Below are 17,214 nucleotides of genomic sequence, written 5' to 3'. Positions count from 1 at the left end.
CCAATCTCTGACATTCTGTGATTCTGTAAATGGTGGATTATTCTTAACTATATAGTAAATTCCTTACTTTAAAATTTTGTTTCCTGAACCTCTAGGCAGTGTTTTAGACAATTTTCTTTTTGCTCATGGAACTATAATGTTGTTTCCCTTTCCATAGCAAAGAGGTTGGAATCCTATCAAGAGATTGATTCAGAGGATGAGGATTCAGCTGATCGTCAGTGTGGCTCTCTGACCCATATGTCAAAATGGCAGGGGCACAACTGCAGAGCTGTGAATGAATCTTTGAACAGAAAGTCTTTGAATCAGTTGTCTGATAGTTACCCTGCGTTAGGAAGGGAAGATGGAACAGGTGATGTTCGCCACTCAGGACGTGTTGCGTTCAGCAGCCCCATTGTAAGTAAAAGCGCTTCATTTTGATCCTAACTTTCTGAAGTAGCTCATGAAGGAATATATTTTTAGCCCCATTTGATCAGAGTGCTTGTCATTTAAGAAATGCTTTCTCCCTTCCATCAAAACCAGAGCCTTCCATGATTGTTTGGCTGCATCCTTTCTGCAGCTGACATTGCAGATATTCGTTGGGTCACAAAGTTGTGTTCTTAATAACAGTTTGTTCTTTTGTTTTGAAAGGTTTCTAGCATTTTCTTTTGTTTTTAATAGAAAATATCTAGATGACCAATATTTATTGGAGGTTACGAGAAGTAAAAACTCTGCTTCTGTATCTGGAGGTGCTTAAATAGTGTTCATCATATTTAATCTCTGTTGAAGTGTCTGTGAACTAAGGCTCTAGTGTTTGTCTGCCTGGGCATGAAGTTTGCCATTTTCAATGGGCTAGCACAAGGCAGTGAAGATAACAGATTTTTCCTGTTTTCTAGTATAACCAACTCAGCATCTGACAGGAGGGAAGTTTTATGAGCTTCTGTACTTGATTCATCTGATTTAACCTTCAGAGACTAAGATTACACTGATATCCTAATGGACAGTTTTGTTCATTTAATCAATAGGAAACAGATGTTATACCAGACACAGAACTGCTGGAGAAGTTCAGTCAGATTTCTTCTCATTCCTATCGACAATCAGAAGAAGCTAGCAGCAAGTTAGCTTTGGAGACAATGTACATCACTGACTTCTTTCTTGCTCTGGCAATCTGTAATACCGTTGTAGTTTCAGTCCCCAATCAGCCACGTCAGAAGGTAAGGCCTTATTTTTGGCTATTTGACCATATTCTTAAATAAATGTCCTCCTTTTGGATTGATAAAAAAAGGAAGAAAAAATTAACCTAAATTTAAAAAATGATCCTTTTCTCCTCTATTGGTTTGTCCTGTTAGAAAGAAGGGAATTACTGTAAACCCATGGAGTGCAATGGGTTAATGTGTAATATAATGCTGGTAACATTTCTCTGCTGCAGAAAAGCTTGGCTTCAATGTTGTGTATAGACTGTTCATAACTTCTACAAGACAAATCTTGAAATTAAATTGCAATTGTGATTTTTTTTTCTGTATTCTAGTTATGTTTTTCCAGATATGTGCATAGCTTCCTTTTAGAGTACCCTAACACTCAGGGTACCTTTAAAAATAGGTTATTGTTGTCTGAAAGATAATAATCTCAGAAGACTCACAGAATATTGGAACTGGAAATGCTTTGACCTGTTTCCTCGCTATTCAAATATAATTTCAGCAAAAGTATGGAAGATCAAGTTTCTGAAGAAAAAGTGCTTTGCAGTGTGACATGGAGTGATCTCACCTTGCATGTATAGTGTGTTTGCTAGACTGTCCTAGTTTAATGGTCTGGAGCGTGTTTAAGTATTTCTGAGACCACCTGTTTTCAGAGCACACAACCTAACATTTTTTTAAAGATACTACTGTCTTTTTCAGATCTTTTTTCTTTCGGGGTGGGATTTTAATAACCCCATCTTTTACCAATTTTGAATGTGTTGCAGGATAATTCCCAAGTTCAGCCTTGATTTTCTTCCCCCCATTTTAAGCCAATTATTTCATAACATTGATGAGAGGGGAACTGTCTTCTGTTTTAAATTCAGACATTAAAAAAATATTGATAAGGTACTGTATTTTTAACAGTACTTGTAGCTAGTTACTGTGAGGGGTGTGGAGCTGGTTTGTTCTTCACAATTATCTTGCTAATTCAGAACAAGTATTGAAGTGTTTAGTTCCATTTGCCACAATTTTTAAAAGTTATAATGTCATACTAACTGTTTCATTACTGAAACAGTTCTAAAGAGGATTACTACATCAGGTCATGAATCAAACTTGGAATGCATACAGTTTTCAGATCTGAAATATTTTTACAATTCTTTTGGTTTGAATAATGAAGCTCTTGCAGAAACTCTGTAAGTGTAGTCATATGTTTAATTGGGCTGGCCATCTTTAATAGAAGCAATCAAACTCATGGTAAATTTTAAAATACTACATTAATTAAGAAACATGTGTAAGCTGTCCTTCTTCAATGTAATAAAATATGAAGAATTTAACATAAATGCTTTCTCTAACTGTTCTGTTCCAGATGAGGCTCTCTTCTCTGGGTAGGATGCCTATTAAATCACTTGAGGAAATCAGGCAAATGTTCCAGAGGTTGTCAGTCCGGAGACTAAGTTCCTCCCCACTTCCAACTGTAAAAGAGTCATCTGAAAGCCCCAACAGTTTTGTGAGAAAACTGTCTATTTTCAGAATGAAGCTGGCTTCACCTGCTTTGGATGGGGATGCTGAAAGGGCTGCTGAGCCTCACAGTGCCGACAGCCCAGAAAATCCCCAAGTGCCTCAAGAACTAGATACGATGAATGTAGCTGCTGGCTGTGAACACAACAGTGCTGCATCATGTATTGAATTGTCTTCCTCACCTAAACTGTGTTATGAAGCTGAGAGTCCAGATGAAGCTGCCTTGGTTCATGCTGCTAGGGCTTATAAGTGTATTTTAGAGTCCAGGACTCCAGATCAAGTAACTGTGGACTTTGCAGGTCTGGGATCTTTAACATTTCAAATTTTGCATATCCTGCCTTTTGATTCAGTGCGGAAAAGGATGTCGGTGGTGGTTCGGCACCCAGTCTCCAACAAAGTGGTGGTGTACACCAAAGGTGCAGACTCAGTCATGATGGATTTGTTGAGAACTGCATCTGAAGGTATCTACAGAACTTCAAAGTCTTTGATCGTCTTTGCCATTCTTAGTACAGTTGAACAGATGGCCTGATTGATGAGAAGAGACAAGTAACCAAGCAGAACTATTATCTGTGAATAGTTCCTTATAGGGAACACAGAAAGGTAGTGTTGCTTGTCACCTAGATATGGCTGTGCTGTGTGCTGGTGTGGAAACTGAGGAGAGAGAAGCAACTGTTATTCAAAGGTTTTAGTGGAGTCTAAGCATAGCCTTTGGAGACAACTGAAGTATTTCCAGTTATACAGTAAGGTCATCAGCTTGCATAGTTGGCTTCTGCTACACAGTGAGAGGTGTTTATTAGAATGAGATACTTTCCAGCCTTTACCTATGTCAGCATTTCTGAGCTGTTAGAGAGAGGTATTGGTAGCAGATGTCACCTATCAGTGCTTTTTGAGTTTGTTTCCCCTTGACTACTGACTGTGTTTCTAGGTGTAATGGTAATATCTGTGAAGCTGTGTGGTACCTCCTGCTGGGCCCTGTTGTTCAGGAGTGAACGTTTTTTAAATCTGCCACGGGAGGGATGCACTGTGGTGTTTAAGCACTGACCAGTTTGTTTATGCACTGTAGTGAACAGTTATTGATTTTTAACTGAAGACAGTAAAGAAAAAGTGTTATCTATGAATGTTAGAAATATATACCTGAATATATTTAAGTTAGAAGATGTTCCAGGGTTTTTTTTAATAGTTTGGAAAGTAACATAAAGGAATTATTTTTAAAGGCTTGCTTTCTGCAAAGGGGAGTTTGGTTTGTATGTCCCATGGCTGGCTGATCTCAGTGAGGAGGAGGGATATTTCCAATTCCAAGGGTGGATTTTTGCTCACCTAACATGAGCAATCTAAAGTCTAGAGAAAAAGCCTTTGTAGGCCATGGGGCAGAAAGTGCCTCCAAAATCTGTCATCTTACTAGGGGAATGACTTCATGTCTGGAGGTGCCTGTCCTTACTTTGATTCTCAGGGTAAACTTGGAACCTAACTTTTACATATCCAAAGTTAGATGAGTTGAATGCGTGTCCAAATAGTCCACCCCTTAACAGTTATTTTTAAAAAAGCTTTTCTGCAACTGCCCTTTTAGCTCCCTTGCACTAGAGATTTTGATATACTAGTGGCATCCAAAGAGGTATCAGTACCAGATGGGCTCCCCCTCACTGCTTGTGCAGACTGGTGCACTGCATGCTGGCTTTAGATACAGTACATTGTGCAAACATGAAGATGCATTCATAGTTAAAATAAAACCTGTTAACATTTTGGTATTTTTTAAAACATATTTAGACCTTCAAAATTTTTTGCTAAGTTTAGCCTAAGAATGTGCTTTCTTTGCTTTTTGTGTGATAGTAGGTACTAATAATTCAGAAGTGGAACAAAAAAAGATTAAAGAGAGAACTCAGAAGCATTTGGATGACTATGCCAGAAGAGGACTGCGCACTCTATGTATTGCTAAGAAGGTATTCCTTTTAATACATATTTTTAAGAATGTTTACAGTCTGTGACAAATCTGAGTGATATCACCAATGGAGCAGACATCACCGCTTCTAAACAGATGCTTCTGTTGCCACATTTTGTTTATCCTTATATTTTTTTCAGGAGGAATTTGTAAGTTGAGCCTAATAAATTCCTGACTTCCATTAGATTGCCATAGTTGTTGTCAGTTTAGGATGCCAAGCAGATTAATAGCCTAATTCTAAAACAGGGATTGTCAAATAGCCTGATTTTTCTTTAAGAGTCCTGAACAGGTCTCCTTATGTGAACCTTATCCTGGCTGTAATTCCAGGCACAGAAAACAAATGAGGTCAGACCTCTTTTATTAGGTTTCACAGTTTGCAGTGTTAAAAGCTCTGGATGAAAAACCTAAGTAATGTTTTGAGTTTCCATTTTAAATTCAAAGCTGCTCAGAAGTAAAATTCCATAGGGATTGGAAAAGGCAAGAAGCTTCTTTACAAAGCCTTATGCGAAGTGAAAGTACAGGCTGTGTAGCTGTATAGTTGTCAGGCTGTACACAGCTGTGCAGTGATTCTGTGGCTGTGTCAATGCTGCAATTAAAGAGCAGAACGGAGAGTATCTATACTCACTGGCCTGCCTGCCTTCCCTCTAAATGGAAATCTGTCAGGCAGCTCTGGGGACATGCAGGATGCCAGTGGGTAACCTGGCTTGTGAAGCCTGGCAAAGTAATCTAATACTACGAACATCATACTAAATCCATGAACATGTTGGGGCACGTAACTAATGCACTGCCAGCAGCTGCGCTTCTAGGTTCAGTATGTGGACAGCAGAAGTAACTGTGAGGACACTTTTGAGGCACCTTTGAAAACAGAGTATAGACACATACTGTTTGTTTTCTCTCCCTCTTTAGGTGCTGAGTGATGCAGAATATGCAGAGTGGTTAAATAATCATTTTTTAGCGGAAACCAGTATTGAGAACAGGGAGGAGTTGCTGCTTGAATCTGCTATCAGGCTTGAGACTGAACTAACTTTGCTTGGTAGGTAGAAAATGCTGTAACTCCCAGGAAACTGCTTATGATGTTAATAATTGGCATTTACCTTGCAGAGAGCTGTGCTAACCTCAATTTGTGTAACACATAGCTTTCTACAGACCTAGAATTTATTGTCACTCCTGAATTTCCATAAATCTTGCTGGTAAGTTTGTACTAGCTGTAAAACACACTGAAGACAGCTAGTGCTCTTCTGTTGTTTGTAAAGTTTTACTGATTTTTTTTGTTACTGACTTTGGTTTTTGTGCTCACTAGAGTTTTTAAATGTCATCATAACAAGCACATGAAATAATAATAACAAATTACAGGTCTCCCTGGGCAAACATTCAGAGAGATCCCACTTCAGGGCATGTGTTCCATCACTGTTGCATTTGTGGCATGGCAGGTATGCTTGTGCTGTGTCCTCCTGTAATAACATGTAGATAGGAAGTCAGGTATGTTACTGCACGAACCATTCCTCTGGTGGTCATTCATGAAACACATTTGATGTAGATGTGTAAAAGGTAAACTGCAGGCAATCTGGAATGATAGCTGTAGAGAACTGCCCAGCAAATAACATTTGGAAAACAAAGTGCAAAGATCTGACTGTGGTGGTAAAGGCAGCTCATGCTAGAAGCTGAAAAAAGACAGATCCTGTTGTGTGGAAGGGTCCCTTATTTTGTGCCACATCTGCTGAGGGCAAACCTTGGTCATAAAAGGAATGCTGGGATTACTGGCTTCTGTTGCTGGAGAGAAGCCAGAGCAGTGCTTCGGTTCAAGGGCTGATGTGCTACACAGGTACCCTTTTGCACTAAAGTCAGCAGAAGGAGGTCTAGTTTCTGTGGGGACCGCTGTCCTGCAGGCCAAAGCATTTTTTTGTGTCATGTCTCTAGTGGGACAGTAAGCAATACAGGTTGGCTTTAACATTAAATGGAAGTGAGAATAAGAAGGGTAAATTGGCTTCATACTGCCAAGGTGCTTGCTTTAAGTACCTCTGCTAGCCTAGTTACCCTGCCTGGGGCATATGTACACTGTGATCTGCAGAGCAGAACTACTTACAGCTCTTCTCACTCTGCTTCTCTGAGCCTTCCTTTGCTTTTTTAATAAACATTAGTTCGTGAAGCTGCAGTTGTAACTCTGAGTGTCCTCTTAGGACTGAGAAATTAAGACTTTGTCCTCAAAGAACAACAAGCAAAAATTCATGTAATCTCGGTGTTGCCAGGATCGTGGAGGACAGCAATGGTTTGTAGTCCACTGTGTAGGCAGGTATGAAATCCATATGGCTCTATATAAAGCCTCAGGCCTTTATTTGAATGGAAATCTGTGTCTGGAAAGAATAGTTCTAATGTGCAGTACTTGACTAAGCACAGATCTGGATCCCAGCAGTATAGATCAGTATAGATATTGAAACTGGCTTCTGTTGGATTATGAAGTGATCAAGTACCTTGGAAGGGGAGTGCTAAGTGTATGGAGTGCCCAATTTGAAACATTTTTCTCTCTTCCCTCAATGCCTGGCAGTGTCTTTCAAAGAAGCTAGCATCAGATAGAACCCAACATCTTCCTTCCTGCCTCCTTTGTTGACTTGCGTCAAAATGCAGGCAGAGTGCAGAGCAAGGACCTGGAGTTTTTTGTCTTCCCAGTGACCAGGGACCATGAGCAATGTGCCCTGTTGGCAGCTGCTTACTGAAGAAATTGCTGTAGTGTCAGAAATTTGCCTGACGTTTTGGCTTTTACCCATCTGTGTATGACAGTCACTGCTTTGTATACAGATTGCTGACTAGAGTTCTGCACTAGAAACGTGCTAGAAGGGAAAACTTTACTTTGAATTTTTATATTGTTTGTCTTTCATAATGAATGTAGCTGCAACTGGCTGGAGTTTCTGAGAAACTCTCTTAGCCTGAGAATCCCACAAGCTAAACCATATTTCCTGGTTATGATTTAGTACCATTTGTATTGTGAAAAAGCCATGAAAATGTCCTGTACTGTAATAAATTACTGGCACTGCAGCTTTTCAAAGATGGTTCTGCTTTATGCTGCTGTTGTGTTACCTCATTGTTACCAGAACAGATTTTGTAAGCTAGTTGTGGGGACACAGGTCTGCCTGCTGTGCGCACCAGAAAAGAGTGTCTGTTAAAGTCTCTGGCTTTATATAACCACTAAGAGATGTGTGTTAGTGGGCCTTGAGATAGGAAGGATCAAGGTGATACATGAAAGAAGGTTTGGGGTAGTCTGAGAGTAGGGGAGGGAGCAGGAATAAGGGAGTACATATGTCATGAGAAGCCTGGGAGTCTGTGTCACACAGCTACTGTGGGATGAAAAAAAATGTGAGAATGAGAAAAGTTGTCTTAAAAGGGTCTTGTGAAGAGTTGGAGGCTCCTGAGGCTGTAACCAAGGTATGTGTCAACAATTTCGCATGTGATGATCTCTGGGACAGAAAGATGTGTAAGGGAGGAATTCCCAAGCATCTCCCAGTAGGGTGTCTGTTTTGGGATGTGGATACACACAGAGGACCATTGTGTCCTGTCACTCTTGCAGCATTTTGGTTTTGGAAATAGAGTAGCACTAATCCTTCTGCTTGTCTGAATTAAGGTGCCACTGGCATTGAAGATCGCCTGCAGGAGGGTGTTCCAGACACAATACAGGCATTACGGAAAGCAGGAATAAAAATATGGATGCTGACAGGTGACAAGAGAGAGACAGCTGTCAACATTGCCTATGCTTGTAAACTGCTGGAACCAGATGACAGAATCTTCACTCTCAAATCACAAAGTAGGGTGAGTGGAAAATTACACTTTTCTTCAAATTTTTTTTTCTCTACCAAAAAATTCAGTCAAGCTATATCGCAGGGCAATATGGAATAATAAAATGTTCTCTGCTTTCCCAACCAAACAAAGACAGCAAGATTTCTCGGAAGATGAAAATACTGGAAAACTGACAGTTTGCTTCCTTGTGCTTCCTTCACATATTAGAGATTTCAAATGTCTGTGAGTTACAGCATATTAGCAATGTAAAAATTATTGCCATGCAATTTCTGTTGAATTAAGTTTTGTGCTGCTTTGTGTAATATATTCCCACAGCCCTGCTTGTCCTCCATAAATGTACAAAGAATTGTCTCATTAAAGTAGTACATTGCACGCTATTCAAGAAAACTAATCTGCAAACAATTTTATCAGAGAAAAAGACATCTTCTCCCCACCCAGTAATTGAGTCATATGATAAAGACTGGTTAAAAATGCTTCTGTTTTGGGTGGTGAGTTTAATCCTACTTGATTGTTGTGTCCTCTTGTGGAAACTCATAACCAGCTGTTTTTCAAATCTTGATTTTTATACATTTCAGGATTCTTAAGAGAGAAATTACTAACTGTAACTGGTAAAGCCAACATATGAAATATCTCTTCTCAGAGCAGAGACATGAAATCTGAGACTTCTCTAAAGAACGGGAGGATTTTTCTAAAACCTTTTCTTTTTCTTTTTTTCTCTGCTTATATTTTACTTTAGAAATTCACTTTCTGTCTGCCATAAAAGATTGTGTGGTGAGTGGTAACTGGAGAAAAAAAAGTGAAAAATAAAAGATTTTTAGTCTAGTTGTGTTTGAGGAAAGCTTGGGGTTACAATTTCGCTAACAGTTTTTTCTTCCTTTTTTCCTACTGGGGACTGCATATCTTACTTAACAGTGAGAACTGAGCCCCTTTTGCAAAAGTGCTCATCGTCTCTCTAACTGGGCTTTGAAATAAAAAATAGACAGGATTTGATACTGTTGCATTTCCAAGTAGAATAATGAGAAGATTTAAGAATATATATTTTCTTCTATACAGCATGCACATTACATATATTGATATCAAGAATCTTTTAGGCATCTTTTATTGATTCTAACAAGGTAAAAAAATCCACAAGGCCAGTTCTTCAGTAATTCATTGCAGCTCACCTATAATTTGATTTGAAATGCACTTTTGGTTTTGCATGCCAGACAAAAGAAATGCAGAGAGAAGAAGTTGTCTATCAAAGCTGTATTTATATTACAGAATCCTTCATGGTTGTTTTTTCTGCTAGTCTATGAACATTTTCTGATTTGCTTCAGATTTTTCCCTTCTCCTAGTACCATACCCAAGCCAATCTACTTAAGAAAAGTTAAATCACGATCCCTTTATTAACAACAGATTGCATCCTTTGTGACTTTAAAGGGTTATTCATTCTCATGTCTGAGCCTTTCTGGATTAAAGTGAAATGCTGCACATGGGCAGCATTTGACCTTTTCTCCATATGTGTTTTATAAATTGAAAAGGGAGACAGACACTAACAATATTTAATAAGTTGCCTTTCTCTTGTCTTTAATTAGGATGCCTGTGCCTTGGTGATGAGCAAAATTTTAGAAGGCATCCAGAAGAATACTTCTGCCAAAAAAAAACCCAGTCATAAACTTGGGAATGTCTCTGCAAGTCCCTCCACCCAAGCTCCAGGGTTCAGTGCAGGCCTGGTTATTGATGGAAGGACTTTAGAGCATGTCCTTCATGACAGCCTACAAAATATTTTCTTGGAACTCACAGAAAAATGTCAGGCTGTAGTCTGCTGCCGAGCCACACCACTACAGAAAAGTGTCCTGGTCAGACTGGTGCGAAATAAGCTGAAGGCAGTGACATTAGCTGTAGGTGAGTCCTGTGGTTATCTTCTTTTCTCTGAAAAGAAGTAGAAGCCAGTTTCTTCTTTCCTGTGTTTTTGTTAATGTCTGTCACAAAATTTACTTTTCAAGGAAGGTAATCCTTTGAATTGTAGTTGTCTCTGGCATAAGATCATGTTAGTCTTATGAACTAGCAAATTTAGTCCATAAACTTACTGATGGTAATCTAAAGCAACAAGAACAGCAGCAGTCAAGCACAGTGTTAGGTTCCATGTCCAAAGCAGCAAGTAAGGGGATTTTCATTGTCATTCTCCATCACAGCCCTCCAAAATAGGGAGGGAGAGGGGAGATGACTGGCTGTGATTTAAAACACCCGTATTTTCTGTTCCAGCATAGCAACTAAATTCTGAGAAAAAGGAACAGCTAATGTCCATTTGGAGAATACAGCTCAGTTCACTCAGGCCATTCACTTACTAATGCTGCTTTCTGTAGGGTTTTCCATAGGATGCATTGTTGGCCATAAAAATGTTTTTCTTTGAACTCTCTGGTGTTCTTGTATATTTGTCTTTTCCTGCCACTTCCATGGTGATGTGATAGCCAGCAAAGCTGCCTCCAGGTTGCATTCCAAATAAGAGAGGTTAGTTTTGATTTTTCCTCCTTTCTCTGTAGGTGATGGTGCCAATGATGTCAGTATGATCCAGGTAGCTGACACTGGTGTGGGAATATCAGGCCAAGAAGGCATGCAGGTAGTGTTTACAAAGACAGCTGCAAATGACATCAGATTCCATTTTAAATCAGTTCAGAGTTTGTGTTGAAGGCCAGTGGCTCCGCAGTCTATTACCATACATGGGCAAGAGTTTGCAGCCTGAGCTCACAACCAGGCCTCAGCACTGTTCCAGGAGCACTCAGAGGCTGAATGCTGCAAGGGTTCAAATTCCAAATAAGAGAGCTTGCTGCCTGTCACCAAACTCCCTATTACTCGTGTCCTGCCAGGAAACAAGCAGCCTAAGTATCAGTGATTTCTGTGCAGTTGTGTGGTAATCATAAAGACAGCCATGTTCCTGCCTATGTTGTGTTGGGCTGAGCTGTGTGTGTGTTAGTGTAAAATGTTGTATGGAGATGCTCAGGTCTGAGTGAGGGTAAGACCATAAGCATAAAATATAAAAAATATTTAAAAATCATAAAATAATAATTTCCAGCGGTAGGTAAGTTGCTCACTTGTCAGTACCTGAACCTTATCTTTAACAGCTTGGATATAACATATCTTTACCTTCGTGTGCGTTGCAGGCTGTGATGGCAAGTGACTTTGCAATCTCTCAGTTTAGACACCTCAGGAAGCTGCTGCTTGTCCATGGCCACTGGTGTTATACCAGGCTTACCAACATGGTGCTTTACTTCTTCTACAAAAATGTGGTACGTAGGTGTCCCATCCCAAGGAAATCACAATTTACATATTTGAGAGTGCCGAAGGGTTTAGTGGGGCTTTATATTGTGAATGGGTTCAAAAAGACACAAAAAGCATATGTCAAACAATTCAGTTTCCCATTTATGTCTGCAGAGACCAGAGACTCTTATTCCTTGGGCTGAATTTTCTGCCATTGTCTGATTTGATTAAACAGTAGGTAACAGGCATTCCTAATGCAGTGTCAGCATGACTATTTAAACAAGTCATGACCAATTTTGAAATGTAAAGCCGTGTGCCGGTCAAATATAATTTCAGAGTATGGGATTGGCATGAACTCCACAGCATTTATATTTACTTTTCCACAGATTACTGTAACCAGACACGAGATCTGCCTGTTTTCACTTGGTTTTTAAAACACTTGTCTATGGGTAACAGTTTATCATGTCATCTTTAACTTTTCAGGCCTATGTGAACCTCCTGTTCTGGTACCAGTTCTTCTGTGGGTTTTCAGGCACATCAATGACTGACTATTGGATCTTGATTCTTTTCAATCTCCTTTTTACATCATTGCCACCCATCATATATGGTGTCTTGGACAAAGATGTGTCTGCGGAGATACTCATGCAGCTCCCACAGCTGTACATGATGAGCCAGAAATCTGTGGTAGGTTAAAGAGTGCTTGGCCTGAAGCAAATTGAAATGGTCAGCATTTGAGCCATTTCTGTCTTTCTTTCCTTCATCATTTCCATCAGGCAAATGTGAAGTTTAAAACCACTTTCTCTATTAAAAAAACATTTAGGCTTGTGCAATATGTGCACAATTAAAAGCTGTTTTTTCAGAAGTTTTTTATAGGCTCTTTTCAGCCATACACCCAATCTCGTCAGACGTTTGGATGATAAGAGAAATTAAGGACTTTAGGTGAAGAGATGTACTAGATAAACACCGTTACCAGTGTGTTCACTTCATTCACTGCCTCAGCTGTCAACATGCTTCCTCAAAATAGTTTCCTTTTGGCGTCTGGGCTTATTTTTAAAGATAAGGGGACTAGGTACTGTTTTTTCACTGTCATAACTGTCTCAACTGTCAAAGTAATGAGGAGCGGATAAGAACCAGAGCAGATGCCTTTTGAATAATCCTCAAGAAAGATCTGTCATTCAGGGTTCTTTTCTCCTTATGGGTATGTTCTGGCATTTGCTGGTGGCACTTTTCTCCCATCTGAAAACACTATACATCTTATCTGCTCTGTAAGTAAATTCTGTCCAAATATTTAGCACAGAAAACCACAGGGAGTGGGGTGTAGTTTCTAAATCAAAATTATGTAAATCGGTAAGCTTTTTCATTGTTTCTGCTTTGCTTAACATGAATTCTAGCATAATTTTAACTTTCTCTTTTTTTTTTTTTTTTAACTTAACACTTAATTTGAATACTATTTTTATTATAACAATTGAAGGCGGTGACATACTGAGCCTGAGACAGAAGAAATATAGTAGCCCATAGGGAAGAAACACTGAGCATATGATTCACCTAAAAGTCACCATTTTCTTTATGATCATAGCCTTTCAATAACAGAGTTGACGTTAGGAAGCATTTCTTTACAGAGAGGGTGGTCAAACACTGGAACAGGCTTCCTAGAGACATGGTCAATGCCCCAAGCCTGACAGTGTTTAAGAGGCATTCGGACAATGCCCTTAATAACATGCTTTAACTTTTGCTCAGACAGTAGGACTAGATGATCATTGTAGGCCCCTTCCAGCTGAAGTACTCTGTTCTGTTCTGTTCTATTCTATTCTAACAAATACTATGGGAAAAAAAAGAGCTACAACATACTGTGCACTAATTGTGCAGCATTGCCTGTGTAACCTGACAGAAGTCTAGGTCTGGTTTAGAAAGAAAAGAAGGATATACATTGAGGGGACGATTTATTTTGTTTGTGAACATTTACATTTCTTTTTACATATTCTGTGTTGCTTGGTTTATGATCTTTTTGCAAAACTAAGTACTCTTTTGGTACTGATCCAAGCCTCTGCAGACTGGCTGGAGCAGGACTGTGCTGTGTCAGTCACAGAGAGTTCTGACTAAGGAAATATTACAAGGCTTCAGGATTTGGCCTTTTATTTTGATCCTCAGGATATGTACGGTAATCTGAGCTGAAGGTCTTGAGGAATCAAGAATCAGAATTACTGCATTAGAGAATAGTTATTCTCTTTTCCCTTCTTTTTCCTTAACTTTTATCAGAGTTTTTCCTCTTTTGTCCAGAACAGCATTGCCTTGATCTGTGGTTGGTATTAAGTGGTATATAATTTCCTTTCTTGCATGGAAGCAGAGTGAAATAATTGCTTTGAATTAAGTGCAGTATGAAAGAAAGAGAAATGCTATGAAAGATGTAGTATCACAATATTGCGCCATGACGTCGTAAGTGCACAGCTCTGTAGAGCTGTAAAGATAGACAGTAACTTGGATTCATCTTCAGTAATTTAAAGCAATTCCCTGACAGGCAAATAAGAAGGTAAGTTTCCCACACCACTTCAGAGAGCAGTTCAGTTCTTGAAAGGGTTGAATGGCTTTTTGGAGAAACCTATCTCTCTCCACTAATTGTAGAGGAAGTCGTGGGTGACTAGGCTGCTCATATGTGTCTCACTTGAGTGCCTGAAGGAATGGGATATATCTGAGCCGGGGCACACACAGCTATGGTTTTCTAAGCGGTTGAGCTGTCATAGCAGTTTGCTGCCACTGAGTGAGGAAGGCTCGTTCCTTCTCCTTCTCACTTCTTTTCTTCCCATTCCCTATTTTCACCCACGTAGTTAAACTACCTTCCTTGCGCCAGCCCAGTTGTCCCATCAGGTCCTTCCAAGAGCTGATTTAGCTCACTAAAACAGCAATGTGTTATTCCATCAGAAAAACAAATTGATTTCTCACATTTTAGTGAGTTAAGTTAGCTCATGGAGGAGTCTGGTCTGCACAGAGGAGTCAGCCAGCATGAATTAAGAGGCAGAAGCACAGGTACCAAAAAAGAAAGGGGTGGAGACAGAAGAAAGTGGGGCTTGGCATTCAGTGATAGCAAGTTTCTGGGGTAAGTCACTGTCCCCTGGCCCTCTCCTTTCCTTAGTACTCAGTTAGTTAAGGCTCTAGTAGGTCTGTTCTGGCAGAAACAGCTGTAAGATCAGAGTTCCCAGATCAGGCTGCTGATTTAAATACTAACGGCTACAGTTAGTGTGAGCTCTTTATTCTTATAACATAAAAGATGCCTCTTCATTGGGAAACTACTGGAATTACTTCTACGGATAATCTTTCCCCAAATTCAAATTAATGCTAATTAAGGCTGCAGCATTTTGTTCTATTTACTTCAGTGCTATTATCTTTTTTTCTTACAGGCTTACTTGACTTCAGCTTTCTGGATAACCTTGCTGGATGCTTTTTACCAAAGTCTCGTTTGCTTTTTTGTGCCTTACTTTGTAAGTGCTGGATATAAAATACATTTATACATTTTGACATACTAAAAACTCAGGCAAATTAGAGAATAAATGAAGTGTTTGATTTTACTTGTTCATATATAAATGTATATGAACAGGATCATAATTGGAACTGAGCTGAACTGTGTGCATGCAATTATGGATGGTATTGAAACTATTCACACCACTTTGTGTATTAGGACTATATGTAATGAATATATTATGCTGACTCCTGTCTTCCTTTACAGACCTACTATGGCTCAGACATTGACATTTTTTCTTTTGGAAACCCTATAAACACAGCAGCGCTCTTCATAATACTGTTTCACCTTCTCATTGAGTGCAAGTCTGTGGTGAGTATTTTGTTTCCAAAAGAGTATATTCCTAACAGAGTATGTGCATACAGCTTTAATTAAAATTAAACAGAAGAAAGAGCTTCATATGCAAAACAGAATAAGTATAAAAGGGCCAAAACCTAAATATTTTGGTTTTTGGACCATGTGAGCTCTCCTAATGCACCTGTCATGGGAGCCAACAGAGTTACTCGTATGACTAAAATTAACAAAATTTGGCCTCAGAATTATTTGAAAATAGTGAAAGGATTCTGCCTCATTAGGGTACGGTGGATTTCGGGATGTCAGTTAAGTTTTGCAAATGGTAAAACCAACCACTGATCTACTGAGCCTACTTTAGTTCCCAACACTTGCATCTCAAAGACAACAATGTGAACTGTTGATTTTGAATGTTTGGAACTGATGATCTGCTCTGTGGCCAGGATGAGCAATTCAGAGTTATACTTTGGTGCCAGAACTAGAGAACTGCTATGCTACAGAAATGCTAGTCCAGTGTTTAGTTAAGTCTGTGCAACCTAAAGCATCTGCAATAGCTTGCATAAATTTATAGCCCTTACAAGGCTAATACTTGAGTATTTTGCATAATTTTAAAGAAAATGCAATAATATTTACAGTAGAAGGACACAGAATAATGGGTTTTATTTTTTCTCTTATTTTTTTGAAAAAGATTTTTTATGATTGTTTTATAATTGATGAAATTTCAAGTTGTGATTCAGTCATTTCATTGTTATTTTGGGAGCACAGCAGCGGTGATAAAAATGTCTTTATTGAGAATATATGGGTAGCATGAGTGTACCCACACTCTGAATAGGAAACCATTACTTAAATGGGTTTTATTTGGCATTTTTGAATGTCGGCAAGCTGCCACACCAATGGCAGTTTTGTTTCCATAATAACTATTATGGCCGTTTTGGTATAAAATTACAGAAAACTCCAATGTAGAACAGTTAACCAATGTCTCAAGATCCATAAGGGTGGTGTCATGTGAAGATCTTGCCTCCGTTTGCTTGAGAAGGCTTTCTCTGCTGACAGTAGATGAGGTTGTCATCTAAGGCAAATGGCACAAAAAATGTCTTTCACAAAGGAATCAAAAGCTATGCAATTAATAGAATAAAAAAATTTAAATGGCTGGGTTACCTATGAACTGTGGGAAGAAGCTTCCATTCTTCCTGGAATGTTTTGTACAAAATTAGGAATATTATCTGAACAGATCTATCCTCTGTTACATTAAGCAGCTGTCCTTGGAGGAGGAGTGCACACAGGTGTTACTGGTCTTTCTGTTTATAGCTTAAATCTAATTTCTTTCTTTTTCTGAATTGCAGACGTGGATACATACAGTAGTTATAGTTGGCAGCATCCTGTTTTACTTTGTCTTCACTCTGGCTTTTGGGGCAACCTGCAAAACCTTCAACCCACGATCAAATCCTTACTGGATCATGGAAAAGCACATGACAGACCCAGTATTTTACTTAGTTTGTCTCCTGACTATTTGTGTTGCTCTGCTACCCAGGTGTGTTTCTGTTTTCTAACTGCAGATTTCTGTTGTTAACAAAATTAGTTTTCTTTGAGTCAGTGATGATATAAATCTCTCTGGATAGAGGTCTTCCTCCCCCTCCACTCCCAGTGTAAAGGAAATTTCATAACTCTACCAGACCACGCCATGTGAGGACAGCTCCTTAGTGATATGTTCTCAAAGTAAATTTCAGTAAATAAAAAATTCCTCTTGTGATTTATATTATATTAAATTATTTATATTATATTAA

The 17,214-nt window shown here is 39.0% G+C and overlaps 1 protein-coding gene across 1 annotated transcript; it reads left to right on the top strand.

Annotated features, from left to right (window-relative positions):
* Positions 1 to 157: 157 nt before the first annotated feature.
* ATP10D (ATPase, class V, type 10D) lies at positions 158 to 16,961 on the top strand (the record flags this gene model as incomplete). Its single annotated transcript, XM_010078322.1, has 13 exons — positions 158 to 393; positions 1,002 to 1,190; positions 2,518 to 3,130; positions 4,497 to 4,606; positions 5,512 to 5,638; positions 8,219 to 8,403; positions 9,966 to 10,275; positions 10,914 to 10,990; positions 11,532 to 11,657; positions 12,112 to 12,312; positions 15,021 to 15,101; positions 15,347 to 15,451; positions 16,774 to 16,961. Coding segments are annotated over 13 exons (2,548 nt in total), but the record flags the coding sequence as incomplete, so codon positions are not given.
* Positions 16,962 to 17,214: the final 253 nt, after the last annotated feature.

This window comes from Pterocles gutturalis, unplaced genomic scaffold (genome assembly GCF_000699245.1).
Source record: "Pterocles gutturalis isolate BGI_N339 unplaced genomic scaffold, ASM69924v1 scaffold47008, whole genome shotgun sequence".
Taxonomy (NCBI): Eukaryota; Metazoa; Chordata; class Aves; order Pterocliformes; family Pteroclidae; genus Pterocles; species Pterocles gutturalis.
Note: the sequence above shows the minus strand (reverse complement) of the source record. Positions and strands in the feature narration are given on the sequence as shown.